The sequence below is a fragment of the Colias croceus genome, chromosome 18, assembly GCF_905220415.1.
Source record: "Colias croceus chromosome 18, ilColCroc2.1".
Taxonomy (NCBI): Eukaryota; Metazoa; Arthropoda; class Insecta; order Lepidoptera; family Pieridae; genus Colias; species Colias croceus.
In genome coordinates, this window is record NC_059554.1 from 6,159,002 (window position 1) to 6,179,103 (window position 20,102).

Genomic DNA, 20,102 nt, shown 5'->3' on the forward strand with positions numbered 1-20,102 from the left:
ATCCATCAGAATCAGTAATTGCTCCACTTCTATAATTATTATTAGTTTAAGAACACTGACCAATATACATATACAAAAAAAAATATAAGTAGGTACCTATATGCATTTACAAATAATTTTATAATAAATACAAAGTAACTACCTAGTTAATTAATATTTACAATTTTACACCGCTGAATACGAAAAAAAAAATTAAAACTATAGAGCCCATTTAGAAACGCTACCCACGGTTCCCAACTTAGGGGTTTTCCCCCCAGATTTAGGGGGTAAATAAGTGAGATAGGATTTTTTTAGGGTTCTGAAATTTTTAGGGGTATTTTTAGGGATTTTTCTGACTCTTTAATATTTTTAAATTGATAATTACATAACTAGTTTTAATATTTATTTCTTGACCTAGCGACTCATAGCGACATCTAGTACGTAATTAAATAAAATGTTGCAAAGCATCATGATGGTCCGATTTACATGGTGGATCTTGTACAACATTTAATCCATCCAATAAAATGTTAAATTTATTCAATGTCAACATGTATGATTTCAAAAACGCTGAATCTTCAGATGAAGATGAAATATTTTATGTATTAAATAACTTGTAATAAAAAGACTTTTGAAACATATTACAGCATACACGGATATTATTTCTAAATCATTATGAATTTATATTTATATATTTTTAGTTTTGTTAGTTCATGGTTTGTTCATAATCGTTTGCTATAGGTAAATAACTGTTTGTTCGTTAATTGTTTATTAACAACTAGCTTTCCACCCGCGGCATCGAACCGCGCAGTCAAAGAAAAACCCGCATAGTTCCCGTTCCCGTGGGATTTCTCGAGTATCAAAATATCTCTAAGTACCTATACTAAATTTCATGCAAATTGATTCATTAGTTAAGGCGTGTGTTGAGTAACAGACAGACAGACAGAGTTACTTTCGCATTTATAATAAATAAAATAAAAATATACCTACTGTTTGGTTGCCCCCCCCCCCCCCCCCCATTCAAAATTATTTATGTTTTGTCTATTCGAACATTTAGTTGCCGTTTTATTACTTACTAGCTTCCGCCCACGACTTTGTACGTGCATCCCCGTTTTTGCCCGTTCCCGCAAGAATTTCGGGAAATCCTTTCTTAGCGGATGCCTACGTCCTAACATCTACCTGCATGCCAAATTTCAGCATGATACGTCCAGTGGTTTAGGCTGTGTGTTGATAGATCACTATATCAGTCACCTTTGAGTTTTATATATAAATATACAGGTGTCCCAAAAGTAGTGATGAACGGAAGCTGGGAGGTAGAGGACCTAGAGGGCTATCCGAATCACCCCCATGTATGTTATGCGATTTTTCGTATTTTCGGAGTTATGACGTTTTTTTCAATTTTTCACCTATCGCCGAGTACGATGATATTTTCACTCATGGTGACGTCAATTATTGCGCTAAATGCTTGATTTTTTATTGTTTGCTAAGCTGAAAGATAGGCCAATTCAGTATGGTAACATTTACTATCGTTAGATGTTTGAATGGAATAAAAAAAAGAATTAAATGCTAAGAAAGATAAAATTATCCAGTATGTTCACAACTTCAAGGGCCCGTAAAAAAATAAAATCACATAAAAAAAGTTTTCCGTTTTGCTTTTAAAAACTTGCTCTATCTACAATGTCTATCTATCAGGTAGCTACCCTGAAAATTTCATTTTATTATTCAGAAAGCTTCAATCGAAAAATTGAAATCTAAATGTGGTAAGTGCAAAAATTGAATTAACATGATGAATAATAAAAACAAATTAAAACCAATAACAAGGTGTTAAATTACCAGAAATTTTTAAAATGACCCCCCTGTTGCTCAATGCAAGTGCTACATCACCGTAAAAAGTTGTCTTTTAAATTTCTGAATGCCTTTTATCATTTTTTATGATTTCTTTTGCTACTATGAATTTCCGGGTTATTTCGTCCAAATTGTGGCAGTCTCTCGTCTTTGTAGTATCCCCACGAAAAAATCAATAGGGTTTACGTCCGGGGACCGTGGAGGCCAGGTTAAAGGGCAAAGATACCCTGGATTGGTCGTTGCAGCCTGCGCATGCGCCGGTGACGCCTGCCTTAAAGCCTGGCCTCCACGGTCCCTCGACCTAAACCCCATTGATTTGTTTCAATAGTGATACTAAGAAGACCTCGGCTACTTGAGAGACTGCCACAATTTGGACGAAATAACCCGGAAATTCATAGTAGCAGAAGAAACCATTAAAAATGATAAGAGGGCATTCAAACATTTAAAAGACAACTTTTTATGGTGATGTCGCACTTTCATTGAGCAACAGCGGGGTTATTTTAAAAAATTCTGGTAATTAGACACCTATTTATTGGTTTTAATGATCATCACGTTAATAAAATTTTTGCACTTACCACACTTAGATTTCAATTTTTCGATTGAAGCCTTCTGAATAATAAAATGAAATTTTTAGGGAAGCTACCTGATAGTTAGAGCAAGTTTTTAAAAGCCAAATGGAAAACTTTTTTTATGTGATTTTATTTTTTTATGGGCCCTTGAAGTTGTAGACATACTGGGTAATTTTAACTTTCTTGGCATTTAATTCTTTTTTTTTACTCCATTCGAAGATCTAACGATAGTAAATGTTACCATACTGAATTGGCCTACCTTTATGCTTAGCACACAAAAAAAATCAAGCATCTAGCGCAATAATTGACGTCACCATGAGTGAAAATATCATCGTACTCGGCGATAGGTGAAAAATTGAAAAAAACGTCATAACTCCGAAAATACGAAAAATCGCATAACATACATGGGGGTGATTCGGATAGCCCTCTAGGTCCTCTACCTCCCAGCTTCCGTTCATCACTACTTTTTGGGACACCCGTATAGATTTATGTTTATAGCTGGTAAGTACTATAAGATTAATTCTGTGCTTTTAACCACAGAACTCTTTTAACTAATGTACCTAAAATACGCATCTGAAGTAATATTCTATTGATGTTAAGAATAATAAGATTATCATAATCTGATGATGTTATTGTTATGTTTATAAAAAGTAGTTTACATTAATATATAGCGTTTTCTTTTTAAGAACAAACCATGAACTAACTATATGGCATAATAAAAATTTAAAAAAATAAAAAAAAATTGCGGGAGCCAAGTTTGGTGAACCTGTTTTGGTCTATGCAGCGGATTCGCGCGCCGAAAATCGAAATCAGTTTTGGCCACAGACACAGGCCAGTTTTGGCGTTTGCACTTTGCGACTTGCGTTCAGATGTTTTGACTTTTGACTTGGTTTTGACTTGTGAGTTGTGACATTTGACAATTGACATTATTAATTATCAATGACTCCTGCAATCAGTGTTGCCAACTAAGTGCTTTCGGCTGAGCAATTCGGCATTAGATAGTCACTAGTGCTTTTTTTCATGTATTATTGCTTAAAATTCAATTTTAGTGCCTAGTGTGTAATCTAGTGCTTTTTAAGAACGTTTTTTTCTTAATAAAAATGGTTTTTCATAATATAGGATTTTTTAACGTTTAGCGCCCGTTTGACTGAAAATAGACAAACTTTTTTGCCGTTGGCCTTTTCGAAAATTGAGTTGGCAACACTGCCTGCAATCTCCTTTGTTTTTTGCGGTGGGTTTTGCTTTTGCGTGGCTTTTGCTGTTTGTCGGGGGATTCCGGTACTTTTTTGTCTTTGTGATTTGTTGAGTTGATCAATAATATCCCGTTTAGTGATCAATGCAATGTTAAAAATCATTGTAAAAGTTAAGATGTATTAATAAAAAAAAAGACTTCAGACCGTGATGGTGGTTTATTATGATAAACACATTATTAATTGTAAACAATCGGTGTACTTTCATTTTGTAAAATTGTGCGTACCTACTTGAATAATGGAGGTAGAATCTTTACTTGAGTAAGTAACTTCTTTTTTAATATAAATAATAACAAGCTCTTTGTTTCTTAATCAGAAACGATAGAACTTTCAACTGAAAAGAAATATAAGTAATTAAATCCCAAAATTATCAAACTATTTATGTAAGATGATATTTTGCAGGAAATCACACTGCCGTGTGTGCGGTGTGGTTGATGAGTACTATGACGAGTTTTCTGGTATTAACCACGAAGATACTCCAAAACATTTGTGTAATGTTATATTGCGAAACTATGTAGTTAACAAGTAAGTAGTGTACCTATTGATAATATATTAGTCATAGACATTAGACATTTTAACATAAAGCGCATTTGAGTCATATTGATGAATATGATAAACAGTTCATATGGTACTATCAATAATGCTAACGGCAAAGAATAATCTAATAGCCTTGAACAATAAAAGTTTGAGTATATGTAAAACTAGCTTTGCCCCGCGGTCTCACCCGCATTACTCCGCTCCTGTTGGTCTTAGCGTGATTATATATAGCCTATATCCTTCCTCGATAAATAGGCTATCTAACACCAAAATAATTTTTGAAATCAAACCAGTCGTTTCTGAGAATAGCGTGTTAAAATAAACAAGAGAACTCTTCAACTTCATACTAAAATATTAGTTAGGAAGAATCTATATTCATCCTAACTAATATTTTAAATACGAGTGTATTTCTTTTCTTATAATTTTGGAGTACAAATTTGCAATGAAAATAGCTTAAGGGCCCTTAGTAGGTGAACCCGGCAAAATGGACTGTTTTCTATGAGCTATAATTAAAAATATTGAAGTTTTTTCACACTGAAATTTCTAATATGTATTACGGAACGTATATGTGATGGGATGACTGTTTCCAAAACACGATTGGAAAAATTTTGCTCGATAAAAAAAAATCCTGAAGTTACCTCTAAAATATCATATAAATGCTCATTACAACCGTATTTTACTATAATATTTCGTATAAAATCACAAATACATAGGTTTTTTTTCTCGATTTCGTATTACCTTCTCGATTTCGTGACTGTTTTAGATTTAGAAAATACTAAATATTTTCATTCACTTTTTGATAAAAATGTGAATGGCGCTTACGATTTTTAGTTTCGAGCACGTTGATTCCATACTAAACGCGGATCCCCTCACCGCTTACCTCAGGCCCGAATAGCTGAATTTTCGCTGACCGCCTAACCCCCCTTAAGACTCAGATATAGGCGCCTATTTTCCTAAAAATCAACCTTACCACTTGTAATACTTTAAAGATGGTTTTGCTCAAGATTTTTGGTAAAACTACATGCGCTGCTAATATTCTGTTAAGCCAACCTTTCTAAAGAGCAATAGACATTCCAAATTTACAGCACTATTTATTTATTTTTTCTCTAAATGTTCATTAACAATTCTATCTTGTAAATTACTCAGCTTACCATCAGGCGAGATCGTGGTCAAGCGCTTCCCTATCACACAATATAAAAAAAATTTAAAAAAATAATAATAATTTTTCCATTAAAGATCATACTTCAGTAAGAACAAACACGGCGTGTCTATATTTGGTCATGCAGAGAGTTTACCGTTGAATGACGCTCCTGTTATGAAAATTGAAAACTGTGACACTCATAAAATGAGATTATATGTATGTATTCATATAATAATGTAAGCTTGTTTTTATTTTTTTTATGGATTTTTATGCAATTTATGAACATTTTTATGATATTTATTGTCTAATAATTATTATCATGAATAACAAGAAATAAAAATTAAAAAAAGAAAAACAAATAGATGCTTAATGTTGTACGAATATCAGTATATAAATAATTACATTTTTATTGTTTGTTCTTTTTCATCCTAACATGAATTTGGTTTTGATAAGGTCTATTAGTAGTCTAGTAGTTTATGTATACTATGTAAATATTTTATTTGAATCGTCTTCCAAAATTTAGTTTCTTCTCATTGTTCCTACATTTCAGGTGAAACCAACTCAAACTGTGAACTTTACTTTTGATATCATCAATGAAATGAAAAGTGAAGATTTACTTATTATTGGCGTTCAACTGGCCCATCCTCAGCCACAGTTTCAAACTGTTCAAAATCCATTCATCTTTGGTCAAGAACCCAAACTTATTGCCAAAAGTAAGTCAATTAAAAATTATTTATAAAGCATTGATATTTCAAATAAAAACAAAATTATCATTAATAATTATTAATCTGGTTTTAGAATCGGAAATAAAGGGATCAATCGTCATTCAATTCCATGCCGTGGATATTGGTCACTATGAAATGCCAATCATGTTCACACTGTTTCGTCAGTGTGATCAAAAGAATTTAATTTTCGTCCGGGAAATGGTAAGTAAATTTAAATATTGGATCTTTGCTTAAGGAATAATGCACAGCGAATGTAGTCTGCATGATGCGAAATCAAATATCCTATACTTATAAGTTCAAAATAAAAGTTATTTCAAAATGCAGGTGGTCTCTAATATACTCATTATCAACATATTTGAAAACAAAATAAAAATGGAAATAATTGAGGATAATCCAAAAGTTAATGGAGAATGTTACTGGGAATACAAAAACATTTTTTTCAGTTTTATAAAAAAATGGTCTCCGCTAAAAAATGGTGAAAATTGCTTCTTTTGCTATAAAATAAGTTTTTGAATAAACATTATAATATATTTATCGTTTTATAATTTACAGGTTGTGTCGGTTCAAGAAAGTCAAGATGCAACCACAAATGTAAAATATCCATACACAAACAAGAATTGGGAGAAATCATCGGTTTGTGTTGGTTCGACAACTCAACCGTATGTATGCTTTATTATTTATTCATATGAATATGTGTTGTTAGATGTAGATAATTACTTTTACATAAAAATACAAAAATAATACCTACCAAATTTTAACAGGCAACAATCAAACTTTAAAATCCCCAAGTTGTTGAAGAAACTCTTGCCTTTGGGCCTCGAAGAAAGTGCATTGGAAGAGTTACATGAACGCCCTGAGATGATGAAACAGCTGCGAATAGTACTTCAGAAAACCAGGTGAAGTACTTATAGTAATGGCAACATGTTCTATAGTTAAATGTTACCAGTTAATATGTATTCAGTTATGTATAAAATTATACCTACTCTTATTAGTCACTCCTCTCTACTTAATAACGTGCTGACAGAATAACAGCGTTACAGCCTCAGCTGTAACATTCATGCTGAGTCAGTATTCCCTTTCCCTGAGGTGATACAGATATAATATAATATTATTACGTCTTCACATATTGTTTTACCCAGTTATACCTTGTTTTTTAAGTTATAAGTAGTGTTGCCGAACTATCGATAGTTTGACTATCGATAGTTGACCTTGAAAATAAGTCAGAATATCGATAGCACTATCGATAGTATCGATATTATCGATACTATCGATACTATCGATAGCGTTAATCATGGAATACTATTGATGAACTGCAATAGTATCGATAAAATCGATAGTATTGATTGCCAATAGTTGCTATACTATCGATACTGTCGATAGTATCGATACTATTGCTACTGAATATTGCAACTACAATCGATACTATCGATAGTACTGATACTATCGATAGTTTTGAGCTATCGATAGTAGTAAATTGTGCAATAGTATTGTTCACGATTTCTTGGTATAATGGGTCAATTTAAATTAGAAGACACTAACTATGCACAAATGTACGTGGCTTATTGGATTACGAATTAACGAACTAAAAAAAATGGATTGTACAAAGCGCCAATAGATAACTTGAAAAGTATTATAACCAAACATCTAGTTCTCTGTCATCCACTATAATATTATTGATAAAGCAATACTATCGAGAAAAAGGTCACTATCGATGGGACGATATTATCGATAGTATCGACACTATCGATAGTATCGATAGATCGTTCGATATTGAGCTTCGATAGTATCGACACTATCGATAGTATCGATAGTTCGTTCGATATTGAGCTTCGATAGTATCGATACTATCGATGGTATTGCTATGTGTCGATAGTATTTACGCTTATAGGACTATCGATACTATCGATAGTATCGACACTATCGATAGTATCGATAGTGCTATCGATACTATTGCTTTTCCCCAACTATCGATAGTTAATCGATAGACTATCGATAGTGGACTATCGAGCGGCAACACTAGTTATAAGTATTTTCTGTTATATAATGTACTGTATCATTTTTTGGGAATAAATGTGTTTCTATTCTATTCTATTCTATTCACGTCTAAATAGACCCTTTTCAAAGTTCCCCCTATTAAAAAAATAACTTACAGTTCCATCCCTTTTACAATTTTATAATCAAGAATGAAAATTATTTCATTAGGCAAATTTTGGACGAGGGATACACTAAAAAGAACTATATAGCATTTTTTCATCACCTACTCTGGTGGGAGGAAATTGTCGCCAGGATTAATTTGAAGGTAAGAGGAATATTATTTTAAAAGTCTGTTAAATTTAATTTTGAAGTGAAACTTCCTTAGGCGCGTTGAGAGTAGAATTTAAAGGTCTCGTCATGGCAATACCGTCACGTCATGGAGTAAAGCAATGATTTTGGTATATTTAAATCTTGCCAAAGAAGTTTCACTTCTGACACGTGTGCTCGGCAATAACGCTCTTTTTTTACTTTTGTAAATTCTTGATTATATTATTAACAGAAATACAACATGTTCGAAGTTACGATAGACCAAAGAAATGAATACTACTTATTGGAAGTTCCCGGTTTGGCAGAGAAGCGACCATCATTATTACGAGGTAATTTTGTGAATTTTTCTTTAAATTATTTATTTATACATATTATGTAATTTCTTTTATTTGGTTTGACTACAGTTGTTACTAATAGTGGGGTAGGCTCCACAGATAATGGTAGATTCGGAATTATTGCTCGTCAACAAGTACATTTATAAAAAAGTAGGCAAAGTATGTGTTTCAGTTGGTTATTATTATTATCGAACCTCAGTTTTTAAAGGGGACTAGGACTCAGTAGCGTGGGTTAAAGTCCTTTATAAGTAATTTAAATAATTGCTTATCTGAAATATTTTTTGTGGATATAATTAGTTAACGATAATGAGACTAATGGCAGTAAACAATAAAACCAATTAAATGAAGTTATATAAATAAATAAAATATTTATCAATACACTAACAAATTATCATAAGCAATCGGGTCTATCATCAAAAAATATTATCATGACCTTGATAAAAATGTTACCTAAAAAAGAAGTATTTGTCCATCATGTGCGAATGTCTGATTTTAATTATAATTATTTTTGATAGTTTATGATTTACGACCATATTCTTCCTAATAAGAAATTTAACTAAAATTCGACTAAATTGCAATCAAGAACGAATCTTTAATCAACTAACATTTTTATCCCTTTCTGCTCTTGAATGTAAAAATAATAATGTGGAGCGATTTCATTGATCAGATGATCTTAGTAATAATAATACATTATCTACAAGTTGGATCACGCGGCTGTTCTCCACACCCAGAAAAAATATATCCAAACTAGCTGTGCTCCGCGGTTTTACCCGCAGTGCTCCGCTCTTGTTGGTCTTAGCGTGATGATATATGGCCTATAGCCTTCCACGATAAATGGGCTTTCAGACACTGAAATAATTTTTCAAAACGGACTAGTAGTTCCTGAGATTAGCGCCTTCAAACAAACAAACAAACTCTTCAGCTCTATTATATTAGAATAGATACCAAAGAAATCAGCTGTTTTTGCGCGAAAAAGCAAGAACACTCATACATTCTTACAAACTTTTGCGTTTATAATTTAAGCAGAAAGGTCCTTAGAAAGGTAATTCGAGTCCATTTTCAGGAGACCGGGTTTACATACGGCCACGTCACGCTGCTTCATACGTGTTCGAAAGTACCATAAAAGAGATTGAGGATAGCACAGCTTTATTGACTGGCTTGGATGAACGGTAAATATATGCTTTTAGATTAAAAAAACATACTTGTTAGTTGTTAGCAGGCTGATATTTGTGTATTTATTCAGTTTTATGGAAGATAAACAGGATTACTATACTAAGAGACAGATAGAAAACTCGCTTCAATATAAAGTTAATATAAGAGCACAATATACAAATATAGTCATAGTGTCATTACTGTTTTCCCGATGAATTTTCGATTTTCTGATTCTGTTTTAATGGGACGTAGCAAAAAAAAATGTCTTTCCTCTTTTCTTAATTAGCGCGTTGAAACAAACAAACTCTTCAGCTTTATAAGTATAGATTGTTATTCTCTGACCACAGGTTCAAGCAATACTACGATCCAGAACTAACATACGATATTAGGTTCATAATGTCTCGCATCCCCATGGAGCGGATGCACGACGCGGTGAACAAGTTGTTTGAGAGCAAGCAAGAAAGGCGCGTGTTCCCGGAGCCTGTGAGGAAGCAGATCCCAGCGAAGCCTATCAACCAGTATGTACCTCTTTAACATAATATGACACAGTGGGGTTTTGGTCGGTAGGAAGAAGACATTACCCACGGCCTCCGGGGAAGGGGCCGTGGGTTATCTATGCAAGATTTCCCCACTTAAAGCAAAGGTAGTTTATCCCATCGTATATAGGATCACTCTGTTGTCCATCTGACGGTTTGTCTGTCTGACAAGACCCTTTTTCTCGCGAGGAACGCGTGAAGGGATCGAGCTGCAATTTTTATTGATTACTATGGTCTACGGTCCCTTGAAGCTGTGACAAAATCAAACTTATAAGGCAACGATTTCAAAAGATTTTGCAAATTTTCGTCATTCGCAAGGGAATCAAAACCTACAGGGTAGTCCCGTCCCCAGAATCTTAAAATTTGGTAGGAAGCAACATCTTATAACACAGATTTTTTTATCCTCAGTTGCACACAAGCTTAATTAAATCTATAAATTTATACTATGTAACATTTTTTATAATTACTTAATACCGTACTATAATTGTAAGTTTTACCCCAGTAAAACATCGCATTCCCAGGGGAATTTCCTTTGATAACACGGGCGGAGAGCTAGTATTAACATAAATACCACTTGCAGATTCTTCAACCCGCTGATCCAAGGTAACGCGGAGCAGCGCTCGGCCGTAGAACACATGGTTTCGGGCACTTCGGGCTTGGCTCCATACATCGTGTTCGGCCCGCCGGGGACTGGCAAGACTATGACGATCGTTGAGGCTATTTTACAGGTGATATTTCGAGAAACAATTTAACAATAATTACAAATATGCAAAACAGACAATTTTTTTTTTGTTTTTGCTATGATATAATATAAAAAAGCTAGATACGTTACCCGCTCTCTATTTTGGCAAGAAAAAACTCAGCTAAGTGCCCGAGTTTCACTTAGTCACGCACCATTCAGCGTCGTGGCTGGACGTTCTTTTTATATTTTAATCGTTTTTATATTTTAAATTGTTATTACGAAGTACATGAGTATTATGTCTCGTGCGTGAGAGTGAAAGAGAGAACAACTGTATTGGTGATAATGCGTTAGTAAGTAGGTATGTATTAATTACGCTGTTTTTTAGTGCAATGATGTTGGCGTATGCCGCGTCTACTAGTATAATAGGTCATTGTGTTTTTGAGGGTAGTTTTTATTTTGTGTGTAATGTAATGTAATTTTTTTGTAATGTACTGTAATTTGTAATTATACTTGTTATACTCAATCTGTTGGTCATAAATAATTTACTAATGATCAATGATATTATAAGTAAAAAGGTGTACCTACCAACACAAATTTCGATCGTCAATAACGTCACACTAACGCAGACACGATTAGATGTCAAAGTGAGGTAGCACAATTATTCAAATATCGTGCGCGAAAAAGAAATAAATAAATAATAAAGTAAAATGTGGCTAATCACCCACATTTCGACCTACCTACACCTTTTTACCTACAACACGATTGCTAAGAATGTAATATATTTCCTCGCTCGTGTAAATAAACATCCAATTTCACCTATTTTAACAATTTGCTAGTTATCTTTAGTGTGTATAATTTTCATTAGTAGTGACTTAACAAAAATATAACACGCAGATAGTGTCTCGTAACACGAAAAACCGCGTGTTGGTGTGCACCAACTCCAACATGGCGGCCGATCACGTCGCTTTGATGCTTCTCCAGTTTCATAAAAAACTCAACATTAATAACTTCCTGTTTCGTGCCAACTCACAGTCCCGGGAATGGTATGTTGTTTGTTTCACTTGAAAAGTATGTCCTTACTAGTAAGTAAGGTTCGCGACGCGTAAGCTGAACTTTGCAAGTGTGAGTGAACGCCAAAAGTACAGCCAGGAACCACACACTGTTGAAACTGTATAAAGTATAAATCAATCAAAAATCGCTCTTAGCTGTCATATTATCTACACTATTTATGTAAGCTCGCACAAAATCAAAGTTCAGTTTATGCTTCACTGATTTTGTATCCATTCTAATACAATCTACTTACTTAGATTTTGCTATAGATTCTTATACGTTATGTTAATAATGTAAACTAGTTTTTGGACTTAATTTTTTTTCTGACTGTTATGACCCGGCCTAGCCTGCTTTGACACACCCTGCATATTAATGGAAGTTTGTACGACTATTCACAACTACCCTCTAAATAATTAATGAACACAAGGCCTTCTGTACATAGTTAAATACACTGTTTTGAAGAGAAGATTGCCGATTTTGGCATCTTTGAATCTTGCCAAAGAAGTTTCACTTCTGACACGTGTGCTCTTTTTTAATTAATTCGTTCAACCAGGACGACGATGCCTCCGGAGCTGGCGTCGGTGTCGAACGGCACGAGCTACGAGTCGTTCTACCCGGTGAGCAACGTGCACGTCGCGCAGTACCGCGTGCTCGTCACCACGCTACTGCACGCAGCTAAATACGCTTCGTAAGTGACCGTGCATATGTATATGTATACCTGTAGTTTTGTGTGTGCTCACACATGTCACATGAACTGGTGCATGCAGTGTTTTATGTGTGTAAACATAAATAATTTTAAAGCTATTGCATAGCTTCTGCGGGCCTTGAGCGCGGGGACCGAATCCAAAAATTGCGTAACGAAAAAACCTCATGCTCTCCACTCCGACGGGCTCGGGCCTCGGAGGTGTGGCTTGAAGGCATGCTATGCAATAGCTTTACCGCGGCAGTCCCCGAGTGCCACACGTCTTTTTTATTTTATTTATTTTTTGTTATAAGAAAAAACTTACAGCGTCTCGTGAAATGGATGCTCACAAAATTTTTTCTTGAGATTCAGTTATTAAAATGGTACAAATAATGCCCAAACTAATAAAACTATTACGGGTGCTTCAGGGGGCGCAGTCAGGCGGTGCACCGGCTGCAGATGTCGCACGTGTTCGTGGACGAGGCCGCGCAGGCCATGGAGCCGACGGTGCTGGTGCCGGTGACGGGGCTGCTGGCGCCCGCCGGCCGCCTCGTGCTGGCCGGCGACCCGCGCCAGCTGGGGCCCGTGTGCATCTCGCGCGACGCCCGCGAGCGCGGCCTCGGTGCGTACATAGGGGCTGCTGCGTACAAGTAAAAAGAACGCTGACGGTTAGGCTGCGCATTGGCGATTTATCGGTCTATTTCGTGTTATGAGGTGGTATAAGATTAACAAATAGGTAGTTGCGAAGCCACGATTCGCGAGCCTAGTTCAAAAATAAAATAATCGGCACATAGCTTTCGTGCAAAACTCGATCCATGTGCAAACACACCCCGTCACTTTCATCCAGCGTTCTTTTTACGTGACGCGTACTGTACGCGAGGCGAATAAAACCTCTTTTTCTTTTACTCTTTTTTTTTTCTCTTTTAAACACAATAATTGAACTTATGGAATTAATACAATATTGAACTTATATTAATTTGCCGGCAACCGTACTCTGTGGATGTAGGATCTAGACTGACTGGATGAGAGACGCGTAGGGATCATGGCGGGAATGGAATGTGCTGACAGGATAGTTAGGGGGATGGCTGTATGCATTAGTACATACAGTCTTGGGATGTAACAGTACATAGGGCGTGCACACCCCGCTTACTGCGGGCACTACACACGTTCGGGGCGTGCGCAGCGCGTACTGCGTGCACGGCGCGAACTACGTGCGTAGGATGCGTGCATGGCGCGTACTGCGTGAACTGGATGCGTGCAGCGCTCTTACTGCATAAACTGCACGCGTTTAAGCCACGTACCGCTTGTAGTGCACGCATACTGAACGCGTACTACGTGCACTGCACAATTACGGGGCTCGTCACCGAGTGGTCCTGGGCTGGTGTCATCTCATGTATGCAGATCACGCATGAACCTAATTACCATGGCTGTTGCTCGTTATATTATGTATATTTTGCTGATGAACAAATTTCATGATAGATTTCGTACAAACACTTAACTTCAATATGTATGCAATAAAATATAAATTAACAATCAATGATAATGAATATATTATTGACTAGCTTTCCGCCGGCGGCTCCACCCGCGGTTTCAAAGAAAAACTCGAATAGTTCCCGTTCCCGTGGAATTTTCGGGATAAAACCTATCCTATATTACTCGTGGATAATGTAGCTTTCGAATGGTGAAAGTATTTTTAAAATCGGTCCAGTAGTTTATGAGCCTATTCGTTACAATCAAACAAACAAACAAAGTTTTCCTCTTTATAATATTAGTGTAGATAATACAATGCAGGCAACAATAATACTTTTACCCTTCTAATAAATTTTCATCGTTGCATTACAGGTCAATCACTACTGGAGCGTTTAAAAGAGACGTACCCAAACATGTACTCCTCAGACCCGGACTACATCACTATGCTGGTCAACAACTTCCGATCAGATCCCGACATATTGGCCATTCCCAATGAACTTTTCTATGAAAATAATTTGAAGGTATGTTTACTTTTTACAATATGTGGATAGAACTAAATAATTTCAATATTTTTCACTAAAAAAAGGTGCCGAAAATGAGTGTGGTCATTGTAAATTCTAAAAGTTTTATGGCATTGAATAAAACGAACAAATTTAAATTCTCTACCATCATCAGTTTCAATATGTTTAATAAGTTATCATCTTTTAAAAATTGTATTATACCTATATTTTATTTTTCAGCCCTTAGCTCCATTAGACCCGTTATCTAAGGTCAGCATCCTTGGCCTTCCGGGAGGTGACAAAGCTACCATCTTCCACGCTGTGCACTCGCGTGAACAAAGGATGGGGAATGCACCCAGGTACGATAATTTTCAAGTTATTTTAATGTACGCGTCTTTTGGTTGTAGATACGTATTTGAAAAAACTAGTATAGTAGACATATTCGAGGGATATAATTGGTTACGTTTGTTTAATAAATAGATTAATTCATTATAGCAACATCCTTAGTATTCCTTATTTGCTTTTATATTAAACATTAATAAACTCTTAGAAATTAAACATTTTAACGGATTTTAAACGCGATTTCCTTGCAAAATATGTGAAACGTTAGGATAATAATATAATGAAAAATGTGTGCGTGTACTAGTGTACACACGTAAGAAGTGAAATTTCTTTATGACCTTATTTTTCAAAAAATAATTTACTATATGCAACTTTACAGAAATACGTCGAATCATGCGTGGTAGGGATAAGAAAAAGATGGCGCGTAACGGAAAAATGTCACGCGTAACGAAAAAATGTTACACTAAATTTTTTTCCAACCCCGATAAAGAAGTTTCACTTCAATAAATCCGTTAAAATCTTTAATTTCTAAACATATAATAGTCGCGTAAAATCAAACCTAAGAAAATACTATAAATGAACACAATACTCATCATCTTTTACATGATTTTCAATTATTTTTCACATAAGTGTCGCTGAAAATCAGCTCTGCAATGAAGGCCTATGCTTTTCATTGTAAAATGCTGAGCGGCAATCCTTTTAGCATGTAGGTTGTTATTAAATAGATTGTAAGTACATAAATTGTTAATTTTAATATTGCCTACCTGCTAATAAAGAGTTTTTTATTTTATTTGACTATAGTTACTTCAACGAAAAAGAATTAGAAATGGTGAAGAGATACACAAAAGCTCTTATGGAATCTCACAACGTGTTACCGAAAGATATTGGAATTATCGCACCATATATCCGACAGGTACATATTTTATGCTATTATAAAAAATCTATTCATAAATCGGCCTCTTTGTTCTTTCGTGAAATAATTTTAATAAAGATTTGGCACAAAGCTAACAATACCTCTGGATAAAATAGGCTTTCTTTGATTGCCAAAATACCCGTAAAAGCTAAATCGAAACTCGCTAGAAAAAGCCTAGCGAAGCACATGCATGATAAACGAAAGACAAAAGCTGCGTATGGAAATCTAATAATGATAATAAAAATATACGACAAAAAAAAACGCATCAGTTCTTTTTTGTGTACAAACCTATTTTTTTAACTTCACCTGTTTGTATGTAAGTTACATAATGTAACTGACTTCTGTAGGTTGGATTGGGACCCATTTAAAATGCAGAAAGATTAACAGATTTATTCGAAACTAGCTTTCCATCCGCAGTTTCGCCCGCGCAGTCAAAGAAAAACCCGCATAGTTCCCCTTCCCGTGGGATTTCCGGGATAAAACCTATCCTATTTCCCGGGGTAAAAAGTAGCCTATGTCCTTTCTCGGGTATAAAAATATCTCTATACCAAATTTCATACAAATTGGATCAGTAGTTACAGCGTGATTAACAGACAGACAGAGTTACTTTCGCATTTATAATATTAGTATAGATTAAGTATATTAACTATTAAGTATATTAACTATTAAGTATATAATATTATTAAGTATGGATTTTATACTTATCAAGGACGGGTAACAATAAAATAATTTTTTACTTTTCTTATTAACCAGGTGTACAAAATAAAGAATTGGCTCAAGAGCGTGAACGTGTCTGGCATAGAGGTGGGCACGGTGGAGTCGTTCCAGGGCAAGGAGAAGCGCGTGATACTCGTGTCGACGGTGCGCGCCAACTGCCGCCTGCTCGAGTACGACGCGCGGTATGGACTCGGCTTCTTGGTGGACGATAGGGTACAGATAAAATATATTTTTGATTTTTTTCTGCGGCCAGTGTTATTTTTGTTTTTTTTTTCTGCTGTCAGTGTAATTTTTTTATTTGCGGCCAGTGTTTGATGTAGAATGGAAGTTTATAAAGGAATTAAAATTTTTTAATACGTTCCAAATATGAAGTGTGACATGAAGTGTAGCGAACTAGCGAATGTGGTGAGCTTAGAAAGTTGGACTTATAATAATTAAAAAGGCACAATTCTTAGTAGTTACGTACTTACATAGTGAAAATCTTGTACAAAAAAATAGGTTTGCGTGTGAGTTGAGCGCACGTTTTATGCATGTGTGAGAGAGATAGTTTAGTTGGATATTATGAAAAAGACTAACAAAGTATAAAATTTACTGGACCAGGAGGATAATAATTGCTTTGTACTATGAACTTAAAGAAATAAAATAATGCCAGAATATCTCGACTACGACTGCATTGCATTAACGATTCATCAGTACTGTTCCAAAATATTTTTGTTTCAAAATTATATAAATACCAATTCTTTTGTGTTATAGCGATACAATGTGACACTGACGCGGGCGAAAGCAAAATTGATAATAATCGGGAACCCGACGTGCCTCGTCAGGGATTTCAAATGGAGGAAATATATGGATTTCTGTAAGGAGAAGGAATGCTACTTCGGCCATGAGACTGAACAGGTGGAGCGCACAAGCGCATTGCTTCTAGAAGTTGCTAGAACACGCTTCGATCGATGCCGCCTCACACAAGCGCTCAAAAATTAATTTTTATATATATTTTTTTATAAAATCATATACATTTTCCTGTTGATTTATATATATATATTTGACAAGCTCTGAGCTAAAGTTCGACCATTTGTTGATACCCAAAGATTTTATTACCTGCTAAGTTTAAAATGATGTACCACTAAAATATATATTTTTGTTATATGTCTTTACTTACCATATTTACCCATTGATCTATGATTTATTTTTTGAATGTGTATTTCCCTACTACTACTACTACTATGTAATCATCTTATAAATATATTTTCATATTATACTAATATTCTCTATACTATACTTCTATTTTTGTATGTACTTACCTCGTTCTTTATTTCTTTGTTATAAATTTTATATTATGCATTAAAAATAAATCATAGTACAATGGTGATTCAATCGATTTTCTAGCATTTACTATTTTGTAATGAATTGAAAGGATCGTTTTAGCGAAGGTTAATAATTATGTTTTGCATATATTTGATTCCCTTTTTGGTATGTTATAGTACGAGATCCGAATTAAGATCGACCTTCACCCATCTGCCTTCATTATATGCCTATGTTTACTTGCCTATCAAAAAGTGCTCATGGCTATTTTTTATTTTATTTATGGATTTTCTTTTATCACTTTTTTCTTAACCAAATCAAAAATTAATTTCAGCTGATAGTTTTTTAACAAGGTAGACTTGCCTAGTCTTTTTTGTGTATGGTTATGAATACAGGTGTGAACAGGTAAATCAATATAGACTATATAGTGACTCCATCGATCTCCTAATTGAAATGGATACTAAAGTAAGTTGGGTAATTTTATTACAAAATCATCGTCATGCTTGCAATAAATCTTACTTAAGGGCGGCCGTACCGCGACCGCGGGGTGAACTATGCACATTCATTCACTCCGGTACACATGACTGCTCGAGCAGTCGCGACCGCTTCAAGCCGTCAACTGCATGACAAAATTCTACCGTGCCGTGAGGCAACACCGACTGCTGGAGCCGTTGACTGCGCTAGAGCCCTCGACAGCTCTCTCCCCCTTGAAAATCAACTCGCCAGATAATCAACTTCTCGAGCGGTTAGTAGCGACGGCTCGAGCAGTCAATAACCGACTGCTCGAGCTGTTAACGCCAACCGCTCGAGCAGTTGACCCCAATCGCCCGAGCGGTCCATCCAAAAAAAAATGCCATAAGCACTTCACTTTTTGATAGGCAAGATAGGCATATTTTGTTCATAAATTATATTTGATAAAAACCTCATCTGGGTGTCAGATCGGTGAAGGACGTTCCCTCATTGTCTCTTAGACGACTTAGACCATTAAGCATTGAATATTTTTAATAGAACTTTTACATCAATATTTTTTTATTTAAACGATTTCGAGGTGATATTTTTACATTATATAAATGATAATTCCATCTTTTGATGATAGGTACTATTCTACTACCTAGTTAAACTTTGCGGGAGCGATTTGACTTTTTTAAAAAAGAAATAAAATAAAATTAAACTTAAACTTATTTAATTACTTAACTATAACAAGTGGACGATTTGGAGTCACAAATGTTAATGATCAGAATTACATACATGGTACCATCGATACATTATTGCGAAACAAATGTTTTCCATTATGTGGAATGCTTATGTTAAATTGCAAGAACTCTCCGGTGGTCTTGCTGAGGCCAGCGGAAGGCTATTGCTCAACCTAACACAGAGGGTTGGGGTGGATGCGTAACTCCTCCCTCCTTAAGTGCGAAATTATCGGTTTGTTCATTTTTAATAACTATCCGATGATTTCGCAGACACGTTACATTTAATATCTTATAACGAAGTAAGTAAAGTAAAAATAGAATTACAAGTACAAATATTAAAAATAGAGACGTATAGCCTAAAGTAGCACTGAATCTAAAATTTCTTTCACTGTTAACCATTTCACTATCACTGAACACTGATTGCTTTAATATCGTTGACATATATTTAACTTCGTCCAAGTTGATTCCTCGCATATTGAGTGCACGTGTACTGGATAATATTGGAGTTCTATTCGCAGGTAATTGCGGCAAAACTATAATTTTTGTTGGTTCTACAGGATCATTCTCAGTGATTACTTGGTGAGGGCGAATCGTTATATTCTGGATCTCGATGCTACATGGTTCGTCGATGGTCATTATGTATGTGCCCACGACAGGATATTTGCTGACATCACCATTGCAAATTTGAGTCAGAGTATTTCTGTATTTTGAGAAAAGTATCCAACTTATAGATGTGATTCTTTGAATTCTCACATTCTCTATATTGATTAGCTGTTGTTCGCAGTGCATTGGGTTTCCTTCAAATTTAAGCAGTTGTTCTATGCAAGTAGTTTCAGGATAAGGCGTTTGATTTTGTTCATCGCATAGAAATTGTTCTCCAGCAG

At 35.2% G+C, this 20,102-nt stretch overlaps 1 protein-coding gene across 1 annotated transcript; it reads left to right on the plus strand.

Moving 5' to 3' along the window:
- The first annotated feature begins 3,627 nt into the window (after nucleotides 1–3,627).
- LOC123699559 (putative helicase mov-10-B.1) lies at nucleotides 3,628–17,861 on the plus strand. The gene is made up of 20 exons (XM_045646537.1): nucleotides 3,628–3,901; nucleotides 4,043–4,165; nucleotides 5,414–5,534; nucleotides 5,869–6,031; nucleotides 6,117–6,244; nucleotides 6,596–6,702; nucleotides 6,805–6,939; nucleotides 8,246–8,342; nucleotides 8,577–8,673; nucleotides 9,743–9,848; nucleotides 10,179–10,349; nucleotides 10,948–11,095; nucleotides 11,944–12,092; nucleotides 12,653–12,787; nucleotides 13,210–13,403; nucleotides 14,624–14,772; nucleotides 14,992–15,110; nucleotides 15,895–16,006; nucleotides 16,760–16,936; nucleotides 17,477–17,861. Exons 1-20 carry the CDS (start codon nucleotides 3,879–3,881, stop codon nucleotides 17,702–17,704), a joined length of 2,682 nt encoding a protein of 893 aa, XP_045502493.1. The 5' UTR covers nucleotides 3,628–3,878; the 3' UTR covers nucleotides 17,705–17,861.
- The last annotated feature ends 2,241 nt before the right edge of the window (nucleotides 17,862–20,102 follow it).

What these genes read in the sequence shown, in the direction of transcription:
- LOC123699559 (XM_045646537.1), top strand. Translation starts at nt 3,879, where the DNA reads ATGGAGGTAGAATCTTTACTTGA. An exon ending in GTTGGTTCGACAACTCAACC is followed by an intron (nt 6,703 to 6,804) that starts GTATGTATGCTT and finishes AAATTTTAACAG; the next exon opens with GCAACAATCAAACTTTAAAA. An exon ending in TCGTTGAGGCTATTTTACAG is followed by an intron (nt 11,096 to 11,943) that starts GTGATATTTCGA and finishes TATAACACGCAG; the next exon opens with ATAGTGTCTCGTAACACGAA.